Source organism: Budorcas taxicolor, chromosome 12 (assembly GCF_023091745.1).
Source record: "Budorcas taxicolor isolate Tak-1 chromosome 12, Takin1.1, whole genome shotgun sequence".
In the NCBI taxonomy this organism is placed as follows: domain Eukaryota; kingdom Metazoa; phylum Chordata; class Mammalia; order Artiodactyla; family Bovidae; genus Budorcas; species Budorcas taxicolor.
The window spans coordinates 86,654,086-86,671,795 of record NC_068921.1 but is presented as its reverse complement, the minus strand read 5'-3'; the positions used below and the strand labels follow the sequence as shown (position 1 = coordinate 86,671,795).

General features: G+C 65.7%; 1 protein-coding gene across 1 annotated transcript in view; it reads right to left on the bottom strand.

The window, feature by feature from the left end:
* MCF2L (MCF.2 cell line derived transforming sequence like) overlaps positions 1-17,710 on the bottom strand; it is a 46,122-nt gene that overhangs the window by 15,712 nt on the left and 12,700 nt on the right. Inside the window, exons 4-14 of the mRNA XM_052649955.1 lie at positions 13,424-13,514; positions 7,181-7,300; positions 5,425-5,541; positions 4,910-5,059; positions 4,331-4,455; positions 3,992-4,106; positions 2,896-3,015; positions 2,056-2,247; positions 1,471-1,662; positions 975-1,134; positions 273-346 (exon numbers count right to left, since the gene is read on the bottom strand). Of these exons, the coding sequence (XP_052505915.1) occupies positions 273-346; positions 975-1,134; positions 1,471-1,662; positions 2,056-2,247; positions 2,896-3,015; positions 3,992-4,106; positions 4,331-4,455; positions 4,910-5,059; positions 5,425-5,541; positions 7,181-7,300; positions 13,424-13,514 (1,456 nt within the window). The remainder of the gene's footprint in view (positions 1-272; positions 347-974; positions 1,135-1,470; positions 1,663-2,055; positions 2,248-2,895; positions 3,016-3,991; positions 4,107-4,330; positions 4,456-4,909; positions 5,060-5,424; positions 5,542-7,180; positions 7,301-13,423; positions 13,515-17,710) is intronic.

Genomic DNA, 17,710 nt, shown 5'->3' with positions numbered 1-17,710 from the left:
GGGAGACAGGGGGTTGTGATGGGGCGGGGTCAGGGGCTGGGGGCGGGGCCGAGGAGTGAGGGGCAGAGCATGAGAGCCTAGAGGGGAGGTATGAGAGTGAGGGGCGGAGCCGGAGTGAAGTGGGGGACCAGGGGGAGTGAGGGGCGGGGACAGGGGAGAGAGGGGCGTGGCCGGGTGGGGGGCATGGCCAAGGTGGGTGGGGCTGCGGGGTGGAGGCGGGGACAGGGAAATGAGGGGTGGGGCCGCGGACAGGGGCCGTGGCCGGGGCTCACCTTTGCCCTCCTGTAGGGCCCCCTCCGGAGCGCACTGCCCTCGGAACTGTGGTTCTCAGAACCCCTCCGGATGCCTGGTTTGGGAAGAAGGAGAGGAGAGGAGCGGCCTCGCCTCTCACAGCCTGGAGATGGAATGCGCGCGCAGGGGCACCAAGGAAAAGCCGCGAGCAGCCCAGAGTCGAGGGAGGCACAGAACATGACGGAGGCGGGCCGGGAGCCCCCTGGGCTCGCCATTCGCAGCGGGGCCCGGCTCCCGGTGACGGGAGAACTCTGTGCCTGGAGTCTGAATGGGCCCACGAGCTGGGCTCAGGGCCTCTTGGCGTGACAGGCAACACTGGCCAGGGCCGCGGAAAACGGCAGGCGCCATGCCGGCCGCTGGAGCCGTGTGTTTTGGGGACGGGAGGTGACAGGAAGGGCCCCGCCCTGCCATCCAGAGCGTATGCGCCTGCGGAACCAGGAGGTTTCAGGGGCGGAGGGCCGAGCCACCCAAGGCGAAAACCATCCCAGCTATGGCGCTGAGGACAGACGGCCGGGACAAGCCCGGGAAAGGCCCTCGAAGCCCTGGTGGACCCAGCCCAGCCGCAACGGGAGCAGCATGGCCGAGAGGGACCGAGGGAGGGGCCCAAGTGCCAATAAAGCTTTATTTACACAATGGGCTGGACGGAAGGGGGCGTTCCCCGGGGTAAGAGGTGCCGCTCGTACCCGGGGAGAGGCAGGGCGACTTGGTGAGCGCTTCCGGCCGGGGGGCCACGGGCTGCACGGGCCGCGTCTGCTTGGCCGCCAGCTTCTTGAGGCTGGCCTGCCTGCGGTGGAACATCTCCTCCACGCTCTCCTGCTTCTGGAAGACCCTCTGCACATGCTCCTGTAGATGGGGACGGCACGCTGGACTCAGCAGGACATCTCCGTGATGCTCCGAGAGTCACCGTGACACCCGTGGGCCCCGCTCCGCCCTGAGGGGTGGGCGCCAAGGGAGGAGGTGGCTGGCGGGGGTCTGTGGACAGCCGGCAGGAGCGAGCGGTCGGGGTCCAGCAGCGTCCAGAGGCCGGGGGAAGCGGGGCCCAGAGGCCAGCCAGGGCATGGAGCACAGGCCCTTCCGGGAGGCAGGGACCTCCATGGGGTGGGAACGGAGGGGGACAGCGTCCGTCCTGAAACGCCCGCGCCCTCTGCCTCCCGAGTGCCCAGGGATTCGTCCCCTCACCAGCAGGTCTTTGGTGAGGATGGGCTCGTAGTCCTGGAAGATCTTGCTGAGCTCCTGGATCTTATTTTCCGCCCCTGTCTCCAGAAACCTCTCGAGCTCCTGGAGGGCGGCCTCCGCGCCATCTTGGGACTGGCACTTGTCCACCGGCTGCGATGCCAACAGGTAGATGCCCTCGTCACACCACTTCATGGACTGTGGGGGGAGAAGGCACCTTGAAGGCTGTTCTGGCATCTCAGGCGGCCCGCCGACCGCTGTGCTCTGAGAACATTCGCAGGACAAATCACGCAAGTCCTGTCCAGGTCTATAGGGCTCCCCGGGGACGCGGGCCTGAAACCAGGGGCCTTGCCCAGGACGGGACGCAGCCACACTGAGGACAAAGTGCAGGGAACTGGCTGGATGGTCGCCTCTCGGATTTTTGTGGCTGGTGAGTCCTTGAATCACCAGTGTTGGCGCGGGACTGTCTGGGTCTCAGGAGAGGCCTTCGGGAGGCTGGGGGCCACTGTCCATTCAGCACCTGCGGTCTGGCCCCGGTGAAAGTGGCCCCGCAGGACCAGGGGTGGGGTCAGGGCTGGGGGCCGGGCCTACCGCCTCCAGGAGGCCGTGCAGCTCCAGCGACTTGCCCAGCAGCCCCCTCCTCCGCTCCACGTCGGCCGCGAACTGGTCGCACAGGTGGCGGAGCTCGTGGCACTTGGGGCGGATGGAGTCCACGGCGTAGTGCCTGCGCTCGATGAGCTGCTCGCCCTCCCGGGACAGCGCGCGGGCCCGCTGCACGGCGGCCTGCGGAGCCGCCAGAGGCCAGCTCAGCTCCCCGCGCCAGGGCGCGCCTCCTGTGGCTGGGCCGGCAGGGGGCGGGCAGGGGCGGGCTCGGGGCGGGCTGGGGGCGGGCTGGGGCGGGCAGGGGCGGGCTGGGGCGGGCAGGGGCGGGCTCGGGGCGGCAGGGGGCGGGCAGGGGGCGGGCTCGGGGCGGGCAGGGGCGGGCTGGGGGCGGGCAGGGGCGGGCTGGGGATCGGCAGGGGCGGCAGGGGGCGGGCAGGGGCGGGCAGGGGCGGGCTCGGGGCGGGCTCGGGATCGGCAGGGGCGGCTGGGGATCGGCAGGGGCGGCAGGGGGCGGGCAGGGGCGGCAGGGGGCGGGCAGGGGCGGGCTCGGGGCGGGCTGGGGGTCGGCAGGGGTGGGCAGGGCGCGGGCTGGGGGGCGGCGGGGGGCGGGCTGGGGGTCGGCGGGGGGCGGGCTCGGGGAGGGCTGGGGTGGGCTGGGGGTAGGCTGGGGGGGTCAGTGAGGGCGGGCTGTGGAGTGGGCTGGGGGCAGGCTGGGGATCAGCAGGGGCAGGCTGGGGGTCGGTGGGGGCTGGCTGGGGGTGGGCGGGGTGGGATGGTGACACTAGGGCATGGTGTCCCGGCAGTCCCGCCGCCCACGTCCACGCTTACACTGGACTTCTCCTCGAAGCTGGCAAGGTCCTTCAGGAGGTGCTGCACGTGTGCCAGGCTGTTGCCCACGTCGGTGAAGGTCGTGACCTTCTGGGCCAGCACGTCCAGGGCCGATTTGACCTGAGACGGGGCAGCGGGGTGAGAGGCCACGCAGTGAGGTCAGTGGGAAGGCCACGGCTGGGGGACGGAGGGGGTGCCGTGGAAACTGGCTGCAGGGAGGGCAGAAGGCCCGGGCCTCCCCTTGCAAGGGGGACTAGAGGGAAACTTCCTTGATCTGAGAGAGGACATCCACAAAACCCTCCTGCCAACACCCCAGGTGTAACGCTGGTGACGGACACCCCCAGAGACCACGCCCCATAGGGAGGGCCGTCCACTCTCGCCACCATGATCCCAGTGGTGGGCGCTCCAGGGCACCAGGGCAGACAAAGAATAGACACAAAGACACGCAGATAGAGAAGGAGGAAATCAAGCCACTTCTGTTTGCACGTGGCCTGATGGTCTGTGTGGCAACGCTACAAAACAGCGCCTGGATTGAGCTCGGCAAGGTTTCAGGACACGAGATGAATACACAGCAGTCTGCTGTCTCTCTACAGACAGCAATGAACACACAAGACACTGGATAAAAAGCATAACACCGTCTACGGGTGCTTAAAAAATGAAACATGTACGTGTAAACCCAACCAAACACGCACTCAACTCGGGCAAATGACACCACAGCGGGAAGGACAGCGAAGAAAATGTAAACAGACGGACAGACAGAGGCGTTTACTGACTGAGGAATCAGCGCAGTAAAGAGCTGACTCTCCCCAAAGCGAGTCACAGGTTCAACACAATTCTTGACAAAACCCAGTGGGATTTTCTTGGAGGCAGACATCAGGTTATCTGATATTTACACGGGAGGCGAAGGAACCGCAACAGCTAAGACAACTGTGAAGCAGGAGAGTAAAGGGGCGGGAATCCCACCTGGAAGGATGTACCATTGGCACTGAGGTTCCAACCCGACCCCCGGCTCCTCGAGGCCACAAGCGGTTCCCACGGGGCGCATCACCCGCGCCAGCCCCCCCCCCCCCCCGCCGCAGCCCCCCAGGCCGCTCACCTCTCGGAAGTCCTGCTCGAAATGCCGAAGCTGCAGGCACTGCTCCAGTTTTTGCTGATGTTTTGCCCAAAACTCATCAAAGGCGGCCTCGGTCTCGTTCAGCTGGGCCAGGAGCCTGGGGAAGGGGCAGCAGGCACGCTGGTGTGTGACTGTGAAGCCCCACTCCTGGCAGCGCCAAGCCGTTGGAGAGGGCGTGTTGGGGTCCCTGTATGTCTCCCCAGAGCCCGGCCTCCCCTCCGCACGGTGGAGGGTGTGCCGGGGGCCCTGCGTGTCCCCCGGAGCCCGACCTCCCTCTGCATGGTGGAGAGCGTGCCCGGGCCACGTGTCTCCCCGCCTCACCTCTGCACGGTGCTCTGACTGTCCAGCTGGTCCTGGTTGGGGCTCTGCTCTGGGCTTCGCGCCAGCGGCTCGCGAATGCTCTCCAGGACGCGCCGCCCCTCGACAAGCGCCAGCTTCATATCCTCCTGCGGGACGTCCAGGCTCGTCATCCAGGCCGCCAGACCCAGACTTGGCCCCGGGTGGGGGCCGTGAGGGGTCAGAAGGCACCGCGACAACCCCCGACCGCCCCCACCCCCCGGACCCTCTGCTGCCCGCCCGCCCGGTGCCCCCGGGAGGAGGTGCTGGGAGGCACCGGTGCGGTGAGCGGTCGGGGTAGGGTTACGGGTCTCCCGGGCAGCGGGCAGGAGTAACAGGAAACCGGGTCCCGGCGTGTCTGCTCCACGTCCAGAGGGAGCAGGGGCTCTCGTGGGGGCACCCAAGGACCATCAGCGGGTCAGGGCCTCCTCTGACTCAGAGCCAACAGTGTGCGGCCGCCTTGGCCGACCCCGCCACATTCATCAAGAGGCCAGTGTGTGCCATGGCCGCGGGTCAGCTCAGCCGTCCGGGTCGGCCCCACCTCCCACCGTCTCCCACACACACCTTGGCTCTGTGCTTCTTCTCCGTGTGGGCAAGGAGCACGGAGCTCGTGGACTGCACGTCATTGGGCAGCTCCGTCTCGGCCAGCTCGGTCCCAAAGGCCTGCAGCATCTGTGCCGTCTGCTTGACCAGGAGGGCAAAGCTCTCGATGGCCTATGGGGGAGGAGACCGTCACCCCGAAGCCCGCGCACCACACCCTCCTGGGCCTGGAAGCCCAGCTGCAGCCCAGCCCCTCGGGAGGTCCCCCAGCCTCAGCCCCAGCTCCTGCACAGACGTGGGCTCTGCACCTGCCTGGGGGCGATGCCAAGAGCCCAGCTGGAGCTTTTCTCTGTCCCCGTGCTCCTGAGCCCCAGAAAGTCAGTGCCGACAGGACTCACGTTTCTCCTTCAGATGCCGAGGTCCACTGAGACCGTCGGCTCGTGCTCAGGGAGAAAGCTCGGGAAATGGCACCAGGTCCTTGGAGCAGGCGGAGGCCGCACTGCTGGGCGGCCTGGGGCCATCGGGGGTGGGGGACTCACCGTGCGATGGCAGAGCCACCTGGAGTGGCAGTAGGCCAGCGTCCCGCCCAGGTCCTCCGTCAGCTGGGACTTGTCGATGTAGCCGTGTAGTTCTGGGACTGAGCTCAGCATTATGACCTGGGGGGACGAGACCACCCATAAGCAGAGTGCCCCGCAGACCCAGACGGAGGGGCCTCCCAGCTCCCCCCACGGCAGGCAGGTGCGATGCTCCCTGGGCCTTGGCTCTCCCGTCCATGAAATGGGCGCACAGTCCCAGCAGATGGCAGCCATCAGGATTAAGCAAAGCCCTGGGCAGAGCTGGGCACTCTGCTGACATGGGCATCTGATGGGTGAGGGGGCCTGCGTGTTCATGGAGCCACACAGATTCCAAAGCTGCCCATCTGTCTGCATTCCCACCAAAACCCAGCAGGCTGCATGGAGGCGGAGGCAGGCCCTGGGCATGGCCTCTGTGGAGAACAGGGGCCCGGGGGCTCTTCCCCCGGGAGGGTTTTGTTTCCTGTCTTGCTCTTGCCCTCTGAGGTCACTGCATCCGTGAGCTTTGGGTAAAAATACCACCTTTGCTTTGCAAACCGTCAGGCGCTGCCGCTGAGGTCCTGGAGGTTCTGTCCATATGCCACTCGACACCCCCTCGTGTTTTATTAAACACTGAGTCTGCTCCAGGCCAAGGGCCATCCGACACGCCCCGGGTCAACACTGACTGTCTCCACATGGGGGCGGGTGGAGGGGACAGGGTGCCGCTGAGACCTCAGAGGACCACCGGCCCAGCCATCCGGGGACCCACATCGAGACTCTTGACTGAGACATCATCTTCTCTCAAGAACAGGCTACGGTGCCAGCTTTCAGCAGAGACATCCAGTCTCCCTTCGCTGTCCAGCAAGGCCGTTCGCCCAGAACACCCTGATTCATGCCAACAGGAGTGGAGACGGGTCGGTCAGCTATTCAAGGACTTAAGGCTCTTCTGTGATTTCCGTCTGTTCCGTGTCGACTGAAGCATGATGGAAAAGGCTAGAGCCCACTGGCCCTCTTAACGTTTTCTGCTCAGCGCTAGGTCAGCACAGGCCAGGGCACCAACACGGACCCACTCCAGCAGCAGCCCTCCCCGGGCAGTGCTTCCCGAGTTTCGAAGGGTGAACGAGACGGGCCGGGGAAGGGGCGTCGTGGGCGATGGGTCCTGTAAACCTGGCTTCTGAGAACTTGTGCGTTCGGTCCCACGTGGCCGGGTACAAGGCGACCACTGTACTCCGGGCGGAGACCCCTGCCCTCGGCGTCAGAAACCGAGGCTTTTTGACGCTACCGAGATGGGCGCACCCATTTCCCTTCAAAGCCAGGGGCCTGCGCCCCTGGCCCCTGGCCGGTGAAGGCCCTCTGTTGGCGCAGGAGAGCTGACCTCGGGGACGGTGGCCCACACTGGGGTGCTCAGGTTTCAAGAGCAGCCAGGCAGGTCCTGCGGGTGAGGTCACGAGGTGCCGGGCACAAGCTCTTGTGCTCCCTGGGTCCTCTGCCAGCCTGCTCCAGGAACCTAACTGGGTGTGCCTGGCCTCCCCAAGGGAACGCAACTTCCCGGGTGAGCAGCCACTAAGGGGTCCACACAGCCTTGGCTTTCCAAGGACAGCTGGCAGCTGCCGGGGCTGCCCTGTGCCGGCTGGAGTGAGGAGGTGAGTCAGGGTCCCGCTGCAGCCGGGGGGTCGCTCACACCCACTTCCCTGCCCAGTGCCCTGGGCAGAGTGGGCGCTCCCAACAGGAGGTGGGCACTTACTGGCACCTTCATCTTAAAGTCATCTCTGTTGAACCTGAAGGCGAGGTCGGAGAGTGTCCTCTGGAAGAACCCGGTTGGCCGCAGGACGAGCACGAGCTGCAGGTTTGCGGGGAAGGACGCCTGCGGGGACACAGGCCACGCTCCGTCTGGGGTCCACATGCCCTCAGCAGCCCGCGGCCCCATGGGAAGGACTGGGTGCCTCCCACGCCAGCGCCAGCCCAGGGCGGAGCCGGGTAGACACCGCACTCGGAGCATCGCCACCCCTCACTCAGAAGGAGAACAGCCACACTGCTTGGAACAACTGTGTTCCATGGCTTGTGGTCTCAAAGGTCAAAAGCTCTGACCTTTGGGGGAACTATGCTCAATACCTTGTAATAACCTACAAAGGAAGAGAATGTAAAAATATATATATTCATATATATGCATAACTGAATCCCTTTGTTGTACATCTGAAGCTAATACGACGTTATAAATCAACTTCAACACAAACTTTAAAATAAAACAAAAAATCAGCTGCAGGAAGAGCTTTGTTCTCCCTTCTGGCTGAGTCATGCGTCCCCACACTCTTATCTTGGAGTCCAAGCCCCCAGCACCTCATAATGGCTTTAGGGCCTTCACAGAGGTGACCAAGTCAGGGTGAGGTCGTCAGGGTGGGCCCTGACCAGACACACCCCGTAAAGGTGACGTTTGGGCGTCGACACCCACAGAGGACGCGTGTGGGGTGGAAGCAGATTGGGGGTGCTTCCACTGGCCAAGGGTCTCCAGAGGCCGTTGGGGCGGCACAGACAGACCCCCTCGCAGCTGCAGAGGGTCCAGCCGGCTCAGACTCGCCATCCAGATGGGGAGACGGGAAGCCCTGCCATCTGAGCCCCACTGGGGTCCACGGTGTGTGTGAGGGTGGGCCCCAGGAACCAGGGCGTGGGGGCGCGAAGACAGATGCACACACACACACACACCACAGAGAGAGAAGGAGAAGTGAGCTCACACCCGGGGCAGGCGCCCACACCCAGGGCAGGCGCTCACACCCTCACACCCGGGGCAGGGGCTCACACCCGGGGCAGGCCCTCACACCCGAGGCAGAGGCTCACACCCGGGGCAGGCGCCCACACCCGGAGCAGGCGCTCACACCTGGGGCAGGGGCTCACACCCGGGGCAGGCGCTCACACCCGGGGCAGGTGCTCACACCCGGGGCAGGAGCTCACACCCGGGGCAGGGGCTCACACCCAGAAACCAGGGCATCACACATACACCACAGAGAGAGAAGGAGAAGCGAGCTCACACCCGGGGCAGGTGCCCACACCCGGGGCAGGCGCTCACACCCTCACACCCGGGGCAGAGGCTCACACCCGGGGCAGAGGCTCACACCCGGGGCAGGCCCTCACACCCTCACACCCGGGGCAGAGGCTCACACCCGGGGCAGGCGCTCACACCCGGGGCAGGCCCTCACACCCAGAAACCAGGGCATCACACACACACCACAGAGAGAGAAGGAGAAGCGAGCTCACACCCGGGGCAGGTGCCCACACCCGGGGCAGGCGCTCACACCCGGGGCAGGCCCTCACACCCAGAAACCAGGGCATCACACACACACCACAGAGAGAGAAGGAGAAGCGAGCTCACACCCGGGGCAGGTGCCCACACCCGGGGCAGGCGCTCACACCCGGGGCAGGCGCTCACACCCGGGGCATGATCTGACTCGCACGTGCACGTGAGCTGTGTGTGCGAGGCGTCTGGCCCCGGACAAGTTGCTGTCTGCACCCTGGGCTCCCGTCGGCAATGGAGGCGGGGGGTGGGGCAGTTTGGCGGAGAACGGTGCGCCACCCTCGCCAGGCCGGGCCAAGCTCCCTGCCGCCCACAGCATTCAAAGCCCAGCCCCAGGCCGAGGCTGTGACAGCTGCTTGGTCAGCCCCCGGCCTGGTGCCCAGTCCACTGCCCTCTGTCTGAGAGCAAGCCCCTCTCGTGAGAGGGAAGTGAAGAGAGGCCATGGGGCTGCCCCCGGCGCAGGGCAGGCGGGCAGTGCCCCCGGGCACAGACACAGCCAGCGTCCTGCGGCTCCTCTCCTGTCTCGCCCGGACCTGATGCCACCCTGCTCTCCCACGTGGAAGCGCTGGGACCCTCCTGAGCCGTCCGCAGTCAGGACGGCCTCCTGCCCAGGACATCCAGAGACGACCCCCACCTGCCCACACACCTCGGGTCCTGAGCATGGCCCGCGGGGGCCCCGACCCCTGGGCCGCCCGATGTGGCTCACTCGCACGCCCTCCCTGGCCTCCTCGCCTAGGCCCCCGCCAGCACGTCAGGGGCGTCACAGAGGCCTGGGGTGGGCCCCATATCTGAGGGCCCAGCCAGCGTGTCACTGAAGCCCATGCCCCAGGGGCTGCCCTCCCACCGTCTCTGGGGGGCCCTGACTCCCTGCAGCCTCCACGTCTCCCCAGGGGCACAGCCACATCGTCTGGGCTCCAAACAAGACGTCTCTTCAGGCTGGACCTTGCTGCCCCCTCCTGCTCAGACCCCTACGTCCAAGCGCGAGCTCCCCTTGCCTGGGCTTGGTGGGGGTCCTGGCCCCTGCCCCGGGCCTCAGCCCCAACAGTCACGCAGGGGCCGGACATCTGCTCAGTGACGCTCTGCTCCACCTGGGAGGCCCCCGAACCCCCCTCCCCCCGGGCCCTCCTCTTCCTCCCCCGGAGGCTCTGCATGCCAGGACACCCCGCTGGTCACCCCCCACGACCCCGAGCCGTGCCTCCGGCCTGGCCACACTGACCTCCTGCCTGCCGGCCCCCCTCTGGTGTCCCCCCTCTTGCGGCCCCAGGCACGTCTGCCCCGCAGTTCCCAGTCACAGCCCTGGAGGGCAGGACCGCGTGGCCCCCATGTCAGCCCCTGAGCAGCCCTACTGGGCGCCATGGGCAGGACTGTGTGGATCCCGTGTCAGCCCCGGAGCAGGCCCCCTGGGCGCTGTGGCCAGGACCACGTGGCCCCGTGTCAGCCCCGGAGCAGGCCCCCTGGGCGCTGTGGCCAGGACCGCGTGGCCCCGTGTCAGCCCCGGAGCAGCCCCGCTGGGCACTGTGGGCAGGACCGCGTGGACCCTGTGTCAGCCCCAGAGCAGACCCGCTGGGCGCCGTGGGCAGGACCGTGTGGATCCCGTGTCAGCCCCAGAGCAGGCCCGCTGGGCGCCGTGGGCAGGACCGTGTGGATCCCGTGTCAGCCCCGCTGGGTGCCGTGGGCAGGACCATGTGGATCCCGTGTCAGCCCCGCTGGGCGCCGTGAGCAGGACCGTGTGGATCCTGTGTCAGCCCCATGTCAGCCCCGTGTCAGCCCCGCTCAGAGCTGCAGTGGGCTCTGCCCTCGGTTGGGACACGGCAGGTCTGGGCTTAGGGACCCTGGGCTGTGGACCCTCCAATCTTGTTTCCCTTTCCAAGCCGAGCTGAAGGCGCCCAAACAAGGAGAAAGAGCGCCCCGAAGGAGAGACGTGCAGCTCGCGAGACAGCGCGTAAGGCGGCTTAAAGCAGCCCCGAGTTTCGGCGGTTGCCATCCAGGCTGCAGCCCCAGAGCCTGCAGGGGCCCCCTCGCGGGCTCCGGCCCAGGGGTCCCAGCAGATGCCAGGCGGTCTCTCCCCCGACCCCCTTGGATGAAGCACAGGCCGATGGGGCTGGCGGTCCGGACAGGTCTGCGGCGGGAGATGGCGTCAGCGCGCCGCCTCTGCCCACACCTCGCGGAGCCAGGGAGGAGATGGACCCGAGGCTGGCTCGGGGTCGGGGGCGGGGTGGGTGGACAGGCGTCCTGGGAGCAGCAGGGCGGGGCCTGCAGTGTCCCCGCCCCCGTGGCCGCCCCGCCAGGCCTGGCGCCTGGTCACAGGGTCAGACGCCTGCAGCCTGCTTGTCTACACGGCTCTTGCTTCCCCGCGTTTCCGCAGCACCACCCACTACACCAGGCACACATCAGTGTCTCAGTAAATGTGCTGAAAACATAAACAGGACTTCTGGCATTACTTTGATCAGTAAATTCTTGTAAGAAAAAGCACTGGAGTTCAAAGAGAATTTCTGACAATTTTGTTGGAAAATGCTCTCTTTTGGGGTTTCCAAAGCAGTACTGGGGAACTGTAAGGCTTATAAAAAGAAACCTACGTTTTTACTGCCGTCAGAATCAGTGCAAAAGTCAGTTATGATTCTCACAAAACAAAGCTTTAAAGATGCACCAGCTCTCTTCAGAAGTTCGCCTGGTTATCAGCTCGGTGAAGACGACCATGTTCCCACTCAGCTGCGGGAGAGTGCCGCCGAAGGCCGGTCTGCCCCGGGCCATCCTGCTGGCTCGCTGGGGACCTCAGGGACTGTTATTAAAAGTGACTTGTCTGTTTCTTAGCAAACAGTCCTGCCTTTGATCAGCCTTGCTAACTAACGTGGAGTGGCTGATTAGCTGGAGAGGTATTTACAAGGCTCCTGTCGCGCCCAGGGCCCAGGATGGGTTGTCGGCCACACGAAGATGGATGGGGCTGGCCCTGACCTCAAGGGACCGTGGTGTGCAGAGAGGGAGGGTGCCCCGCCGGGAGGGGAGGCCAGGGCGGGCCTGAGCGAGAGCTGCTCTGGGGGGCGCTGGGGGCTGTGGAGGGCAGAGTGGCAGCCACCCCGCCCTCGGGGAGGGCACCCCAGGGGCAGGGAATGGCATGGGCGTGAGGTCTGGATGCCCATCCCCCTAAGAAGCGGCTGACTGATGGCCCTGCACACCAGTGCACGTTCGAGATGCACACCGGTGAGACACGCACGAAGGGGCCTGGGCGATCACTACACCTGAGAATGTTAGTCTGCCCGCGTAGCCCCTCAGCAGCAGCATACTTAGCTGGAGATTCACCTCACTGCCATCCAGCCCGGGACTGACTTGCTGATTCCAGAATCACCTCTAGGAAGTCCTCTGTCACCTGACCCACTGGCCCTTACAGTTTAGTCCTTAAGCTGGCCGGGCAGGTGACACCCATGTGCAAATCCACGTTAAAACTTAAAGGGATGAAAGGGGCACACTGGCTATCGGCTGGTGGTGGCACACAGTCCCCTGTGAGCTTCTGAGGACTCACAGGCAGGGGAGAGCGCAGGCCACCGTCTATGCACTGCACTGTACTCTTCTGAAACACTCCCGAGTGCTTAGACCAGGTTCAGGTAAGGGACAACACGGAGGGTGTGTGCCGGTGGTGGGGGCCAGGGGCGGGGACGGCGGTGGGTGGAGGGAGGCGACATGTCAAGAGGAGAAGGCTGGGCCGGCACCTGGGACACGTGAGCACCAGGACCTCCAGCAGTGAGCCTCGGGGCGGGGCCCGAGCACTGGGAGGAGTCGGATCTCCCGCCCCCAGACCCCAGCCCAGCAGCCTCAAAGGGGCCAGCACAGGACGCAGAACAAGGGCCTGGGGGCGGGTCACCCCATGGGGTCAGGAGAGGGCAGCGTCCGCCCGAGACCCCAGCACAGGCGCTCCGGGCTGCCCTGCCGCAGACAAGCACACTTTCCATCCTCTCTGCAGGGAGAAGCACTCCCCACTTCTCCACCCAGCTTGAGCGGGGGTGGAAGCCAGCGCCAAAAATAAGAGCGGGCTCTCTGCTGACTGCACCGCCCTCTCCAGCTATCCCGCGGCCAAAAACAGCGCCCAGCGCCGCAGGGCAGCCGCTCTTCCACCCTGAAAGGCGGCCACGGTCTGCAGACTGGAGGGTCTCCATGTGGCCACAAAGGCCACCAAGGACAGGATGACTGCTGATGATCTGACCTGGTCATGAGACTAAAGAAGAAACAGCCCATTTGGAAGGAGAAAACAACACAGGAAAAGCTGGTCGACATAACCCCGTACCCGCAGCCTCAAGGTGCCCTGCGACACACTGATCACCCTCAAGAATGACCGCCCCGTAGCTCACTCAAGCGCTCACACGCTCAGCGTCAGACGCACACCAGCAGGTGACACTGTTTTCAAGTTATAACACGGCCCCTGAGAGTTAACCCATGTGAGACTAGTTGAACACAACAGTTGCACACAAGTACACGCACACACACGCACACACACACACTTGTACACGCATGCACACATGTGCATGTGCACACACACACGTGCCCGAGCCGCTCGAGGAGTCCAGGGAGGTGTGCGCTGGCCCTGCCCAGCCCCAGCTGGCACTGCCCAGCCCCAGCCAGGATCCAAAGCGCCACTGGGCAGGAAAGGCCATGTCCCCCGCCCGGAGAAGGCATGGGGGTCGCTGGCCGGGCAACAACACTGACACTTACCGCTATTCTCAGGATGGATGCCTTGACCGAGGTCCATCTGTCCTGCCTGCGGTCTATAACCAGGATGAACCCGATGCCAGCGTCCTGCAGGCTGAAACGAGAGGGCGCAGTCAGCATGCACCCAGAGGTCCGGCCGTGGCTGTGGCGCGTCTCCGGGAAGAGCTCGGGGTGAACGGCCGCCCGAGACCCTCACACTGCTGCTGCTCCGCCCAGCACCGCGGCCAGGGGAGGACAGAGCCGCCTGCGGCGCTGCCCCGAGCTCGCCAGGCACCTCCCTCACGGGGCTCGCTCCGACCGCGGTGGACAGATTGGCGCTGCGTTACTTCCCGCCCTGACACCAACCAGCTCACAGCGCAGAGAGGCGGGCCGGGCCCCTCCGTCCTGGAGCCCAGCTGCTCCACTCGGAGCCCAGCAGCTTCCCCCAACGTGGACTCGCCAGTGAGCCTGTGACAGGGAGCCTGCAGCTCGGGTGTCACGTCAGCCCCACCATCTGGTCCCCCAGGCTCATCCACGGTCTACAATCACTGTCGAGGCTGATGGCATGGCCACAGCTTGGGGAGAGCCCCCCGCGGCGCCCGGTGGCTTGCGAGCACCCAATGGAGGCGGGAGACGAGAGGTGGCTTCTTGTGGTGGCAGCATCCGTGAGAGAGATGCTGAGGCCAGGAACGACAGCCTGTCCCGCTCAGCCTGACGCGCCTGAGTCACGGCCGACCCGGCGGCACTTCTGCGGGACGACCCGCCCCCAGCCCTGCCAGCCGGCGTGGGCAGCAGCACCCGCCAGCCAATCCCGCGAAGGACTGAGAGCGCAGGCCTAGGCTCCAACTGGAGCACTGATTGCCAAGTCTCTGCACATATCTGCCACAGCCGCGTTTAAATGAAAACCAGAAATACATGGCATACATATAAATTACGTGCCCTGGTGGTACTCTGCCTGCTGCAAACGTTATGTAACACGGTGAGAGCTGAAACAGCCCAAACCCTCCCTGATTTCAGAGCAGGGACAGAGACACAGTCACACCTGTGTGGGTATGCACACCTGTGCCTGCACGCCTGTGAGGGTACGTGCACGCCTGTGAGGGTACATGCACGCCTGTGAGGGTACGTGCACGCCTGTATAGGAGCAGGCATGCCTGTGAGGGTACAGGCACGCCTGTGAGGGTACATGCACCCTTGTACAGGAACAGGCACGCCTGTGTGGGTACATGCATACCATACCTCTACAGGAGCAGGCACGCCTGTGAGGGTAGGTGCACCCTTGTACAGGAACAGGCACGCCTGTGTGGGTACATGCATACCATACCTCTACAGGAGCAGGCACGCCTGTGAGGGTACGTGCACCCTTGTACAGGAACAGGCACGCCTGTGAGGGTGTGTGCACGCCTGTACAGCAGCAAGCATGCCTATAAGGGTATGTGCACTCCTATACAGGAGCAGGCACGCCTGTGAGGGTATGTGCACGCCTGTAAAGCAGCAGGCACGCCTGTGAGGGTGTGTGCACGCCTGTACAGCAGCAGGCACACCTGTGAGGGTATGTGCGTGCCTGTACAGGAGCAGGCACGCCTGTGAGGGTATCTGCACACCTGTGCAGAAGCAGGCGTTCCTGTGTAGGTGTGTGCACCCCTGTGCAGGTATGCACTCCTGTGCGGGTTAGGGTCCTCTGCTGAGACTGCCCATCCCCCATTGGCCCCTCTCCTCTGGGGGGACTCACAGGCTGTCCCCTGGCGAGCGGCACATGCCACTTCTGCACAGCCTGTGTCTGCAGGGCCCCCCCTTCTGACAAGCTGCCCTGCGGCCCTGCTCCTCCTGGGCCCGCAATGTCTCCTCTGCGGCCCCTGTGCTGACGGCCTGTTCCGTTTAGAAACAGGCAGGGCGGGCTGCCTGGCCACGGGCGGGAAGACACGGCCCCGAGCCTCCACTCACCGCCTGCCTCACTCACACATCTCAGCCACCAACCACCGCCCAGTCCCTTGGGGTCTTTAACTCGCTCTGTGCGTTTGAATGCCAGATGGTAGAAACTCCGTGACGTCAAAGCCTCCTGTTGCGCCTGCACACACCAGCATCATGAATGGCACCGGCAACAGACGCAGCGGAGCGGTGAAGGCGCCTTTGAGAACAGCCGTTTCAGGTGGAAGTAAGGAACCCATGGGATTCACGGAAACCTGCCCCTGAGGGCGGCCCTGTAGGCCAGCAGGTGTTGAGCAGGCAGCTCACGTTCCTGGTTTAGGAAACACACAGACTCGAGCTCTGTGGTCACCTGGCCACTGCCCAGCAGGGGCTGGTGGGGCGGCTCAAGGGACGGGCCCCTCCCACCCACAGGCCCGGCACCGAAGCTTAGACTATGCCTCTGTCAAACCTTGTGATGACCCAGAGGCAGCCGGAGTCACGGACGGAGGCTCAGACAGACAAATCATTTGCCTAGAGTCACACAGCTGGTGAGCACAGCCGGGACACCCATGGTCTGGCTCCCCGTCCAGACCCCCCAGGCTGCGTCCACCCTGCAAGGTAAAGCAGCCCCTCCGTCCCGCCCACCTGGGACTGTGCGGCCAGGCAGGGTCCTCCCCTTCAGGGAGCCCAGTCCCAGAAGCAGATGACGAAGAGGCCCCACCCCAGGACCCGGCTCGATGCCACGAGTGGGCTCTCCCAGCCCCATCTCGTCTCCACCACGGCTCCACCGCCAGACGCAGCAGGAGGCGCCTCACGTGAGGACCAGGGGCCCCCCCACGGCCCCTTCCACCCCCAGGACTGCAGCCCCAGAGCCAGGCCATGTCCCGCCCCCAGGAGCCTGGGCCCAGCCCCCGGGGCCCATCCACCACCCTGTGCGCACAGGAAGGCCCGTCTGTGACCTCACACGCCCAGGGGAGAGGGCGGGCGGCCCACGCTTGGTCATGGAAAAGCCGGGTCCCCCAGGGTCCCTGTGCACCAGGCCTGGGGTGGACTGTGCTGAAGGCAGCGGACAAGGAAACCGGAGCAAATAACCGGGAAGCTGCAGCCACACAGACGAGCCCCCGGACCCAGGCACACGTGGGCGTGTGCACACACAGATGTAACCTGCAGCCTCCTGAGGGCTGCCAGAAGGGGCCGCCGAGTGAGGCTGATGAGTCACTTTTGGCCCAAACAGTCCAACAGGCAGAGCGGTCTCGCAGACTCTGGTTCTGGGAGCCACGCGTGCACGGGAGTCCTCTCCAGCACCCCAGGCCTGCTAACTCCTCAGGCGGCCTGGGCACGGCCAGCTCTGCTCTGACCCTCGCGGCTGAGCAGCCCGAGGGCGGCCTCGAGACCAGGCCTGAGGTCCCCGCATCTCCCTGCCCAGCTCCGGGCCCTGTTCTCACTCCTGACGCATCACAGGGCAGGGTCGGGCGGAGCCTCGGAGCCTCTGGTCCTCGCCTGGCCTCATCCCCGACCACAGGGCTCACGGTGGGCCCTGACCCGGGGCCATGTGGACCGGGCCCGCTCTGCCTGGCGCTGGGGCAGGGAAGCAAGCCCAGCAGTGGGGCTGGGGGGCCTAGTGGGCCCTTTCGGGAGGGGCTGGCAGGAGATTCGGGCAGGCTGGCGTCTGTCCCAGATCAGGCCTGGCAGGTGCGGACAGGCGTCGGGGAAGTGGGTCCCCAGGGCCCGTGGGAGGGAAGCTCTGGCCTCCCAGAGGGGCCCTGGAGGAGCAGATGGGCCCTGGGGGCGGGGTCAGCCCGGGGTGGGGAGGGGATGTTGCCGGGTGGGGCGGGGTTTGGGGTGGGTGAGGCACAGTCCCACTCGCAGGCCCCCTCCCCCGACCACACTGCTTTGCCCGTCTCTCTCCATCCCACCCTTGGACAGGGTCTGGGAGGCTGCTAACGCCACAGAGACATGGCTGGGCCCACGCACTGGGCCTGGGCTCGCCCGCCGGGTCTGGGCGCAGGGCCACGGGGCAGGGCCGCAGCGCTCAGGCCCAGCCCTGGTTCCGGCCGCCGCTCCTCCGTTCTCCCAACTCAAAGCTGCCCCGTTAGGCACGGCTCCTGCAGCAGGGTCCCTTCCCGCTGGTCAGCCTACCAGAGCTCAACAGCAAGGAAAGTCTCAGACCTTCCACAAAGCTCCCCACGCGCTGACAGCGCCGCACTCGCCCTCAGGCTCCGCGGCCGCCAGGGCCATTCGCGCGCCAGGCACAGCAGGACGGGGCAGGCGTCCCGGGCACGCAGATGGCCGCGACCCCCCCACAGCCCAGCGGGCACCCTGCTTTGTGCTCAGCCGTGTCCAACTCTGCGAGCCCAGGGACTGCAGCCCGCCAGGCTCCCCCGTCCACGGGCGTCTCCAGGC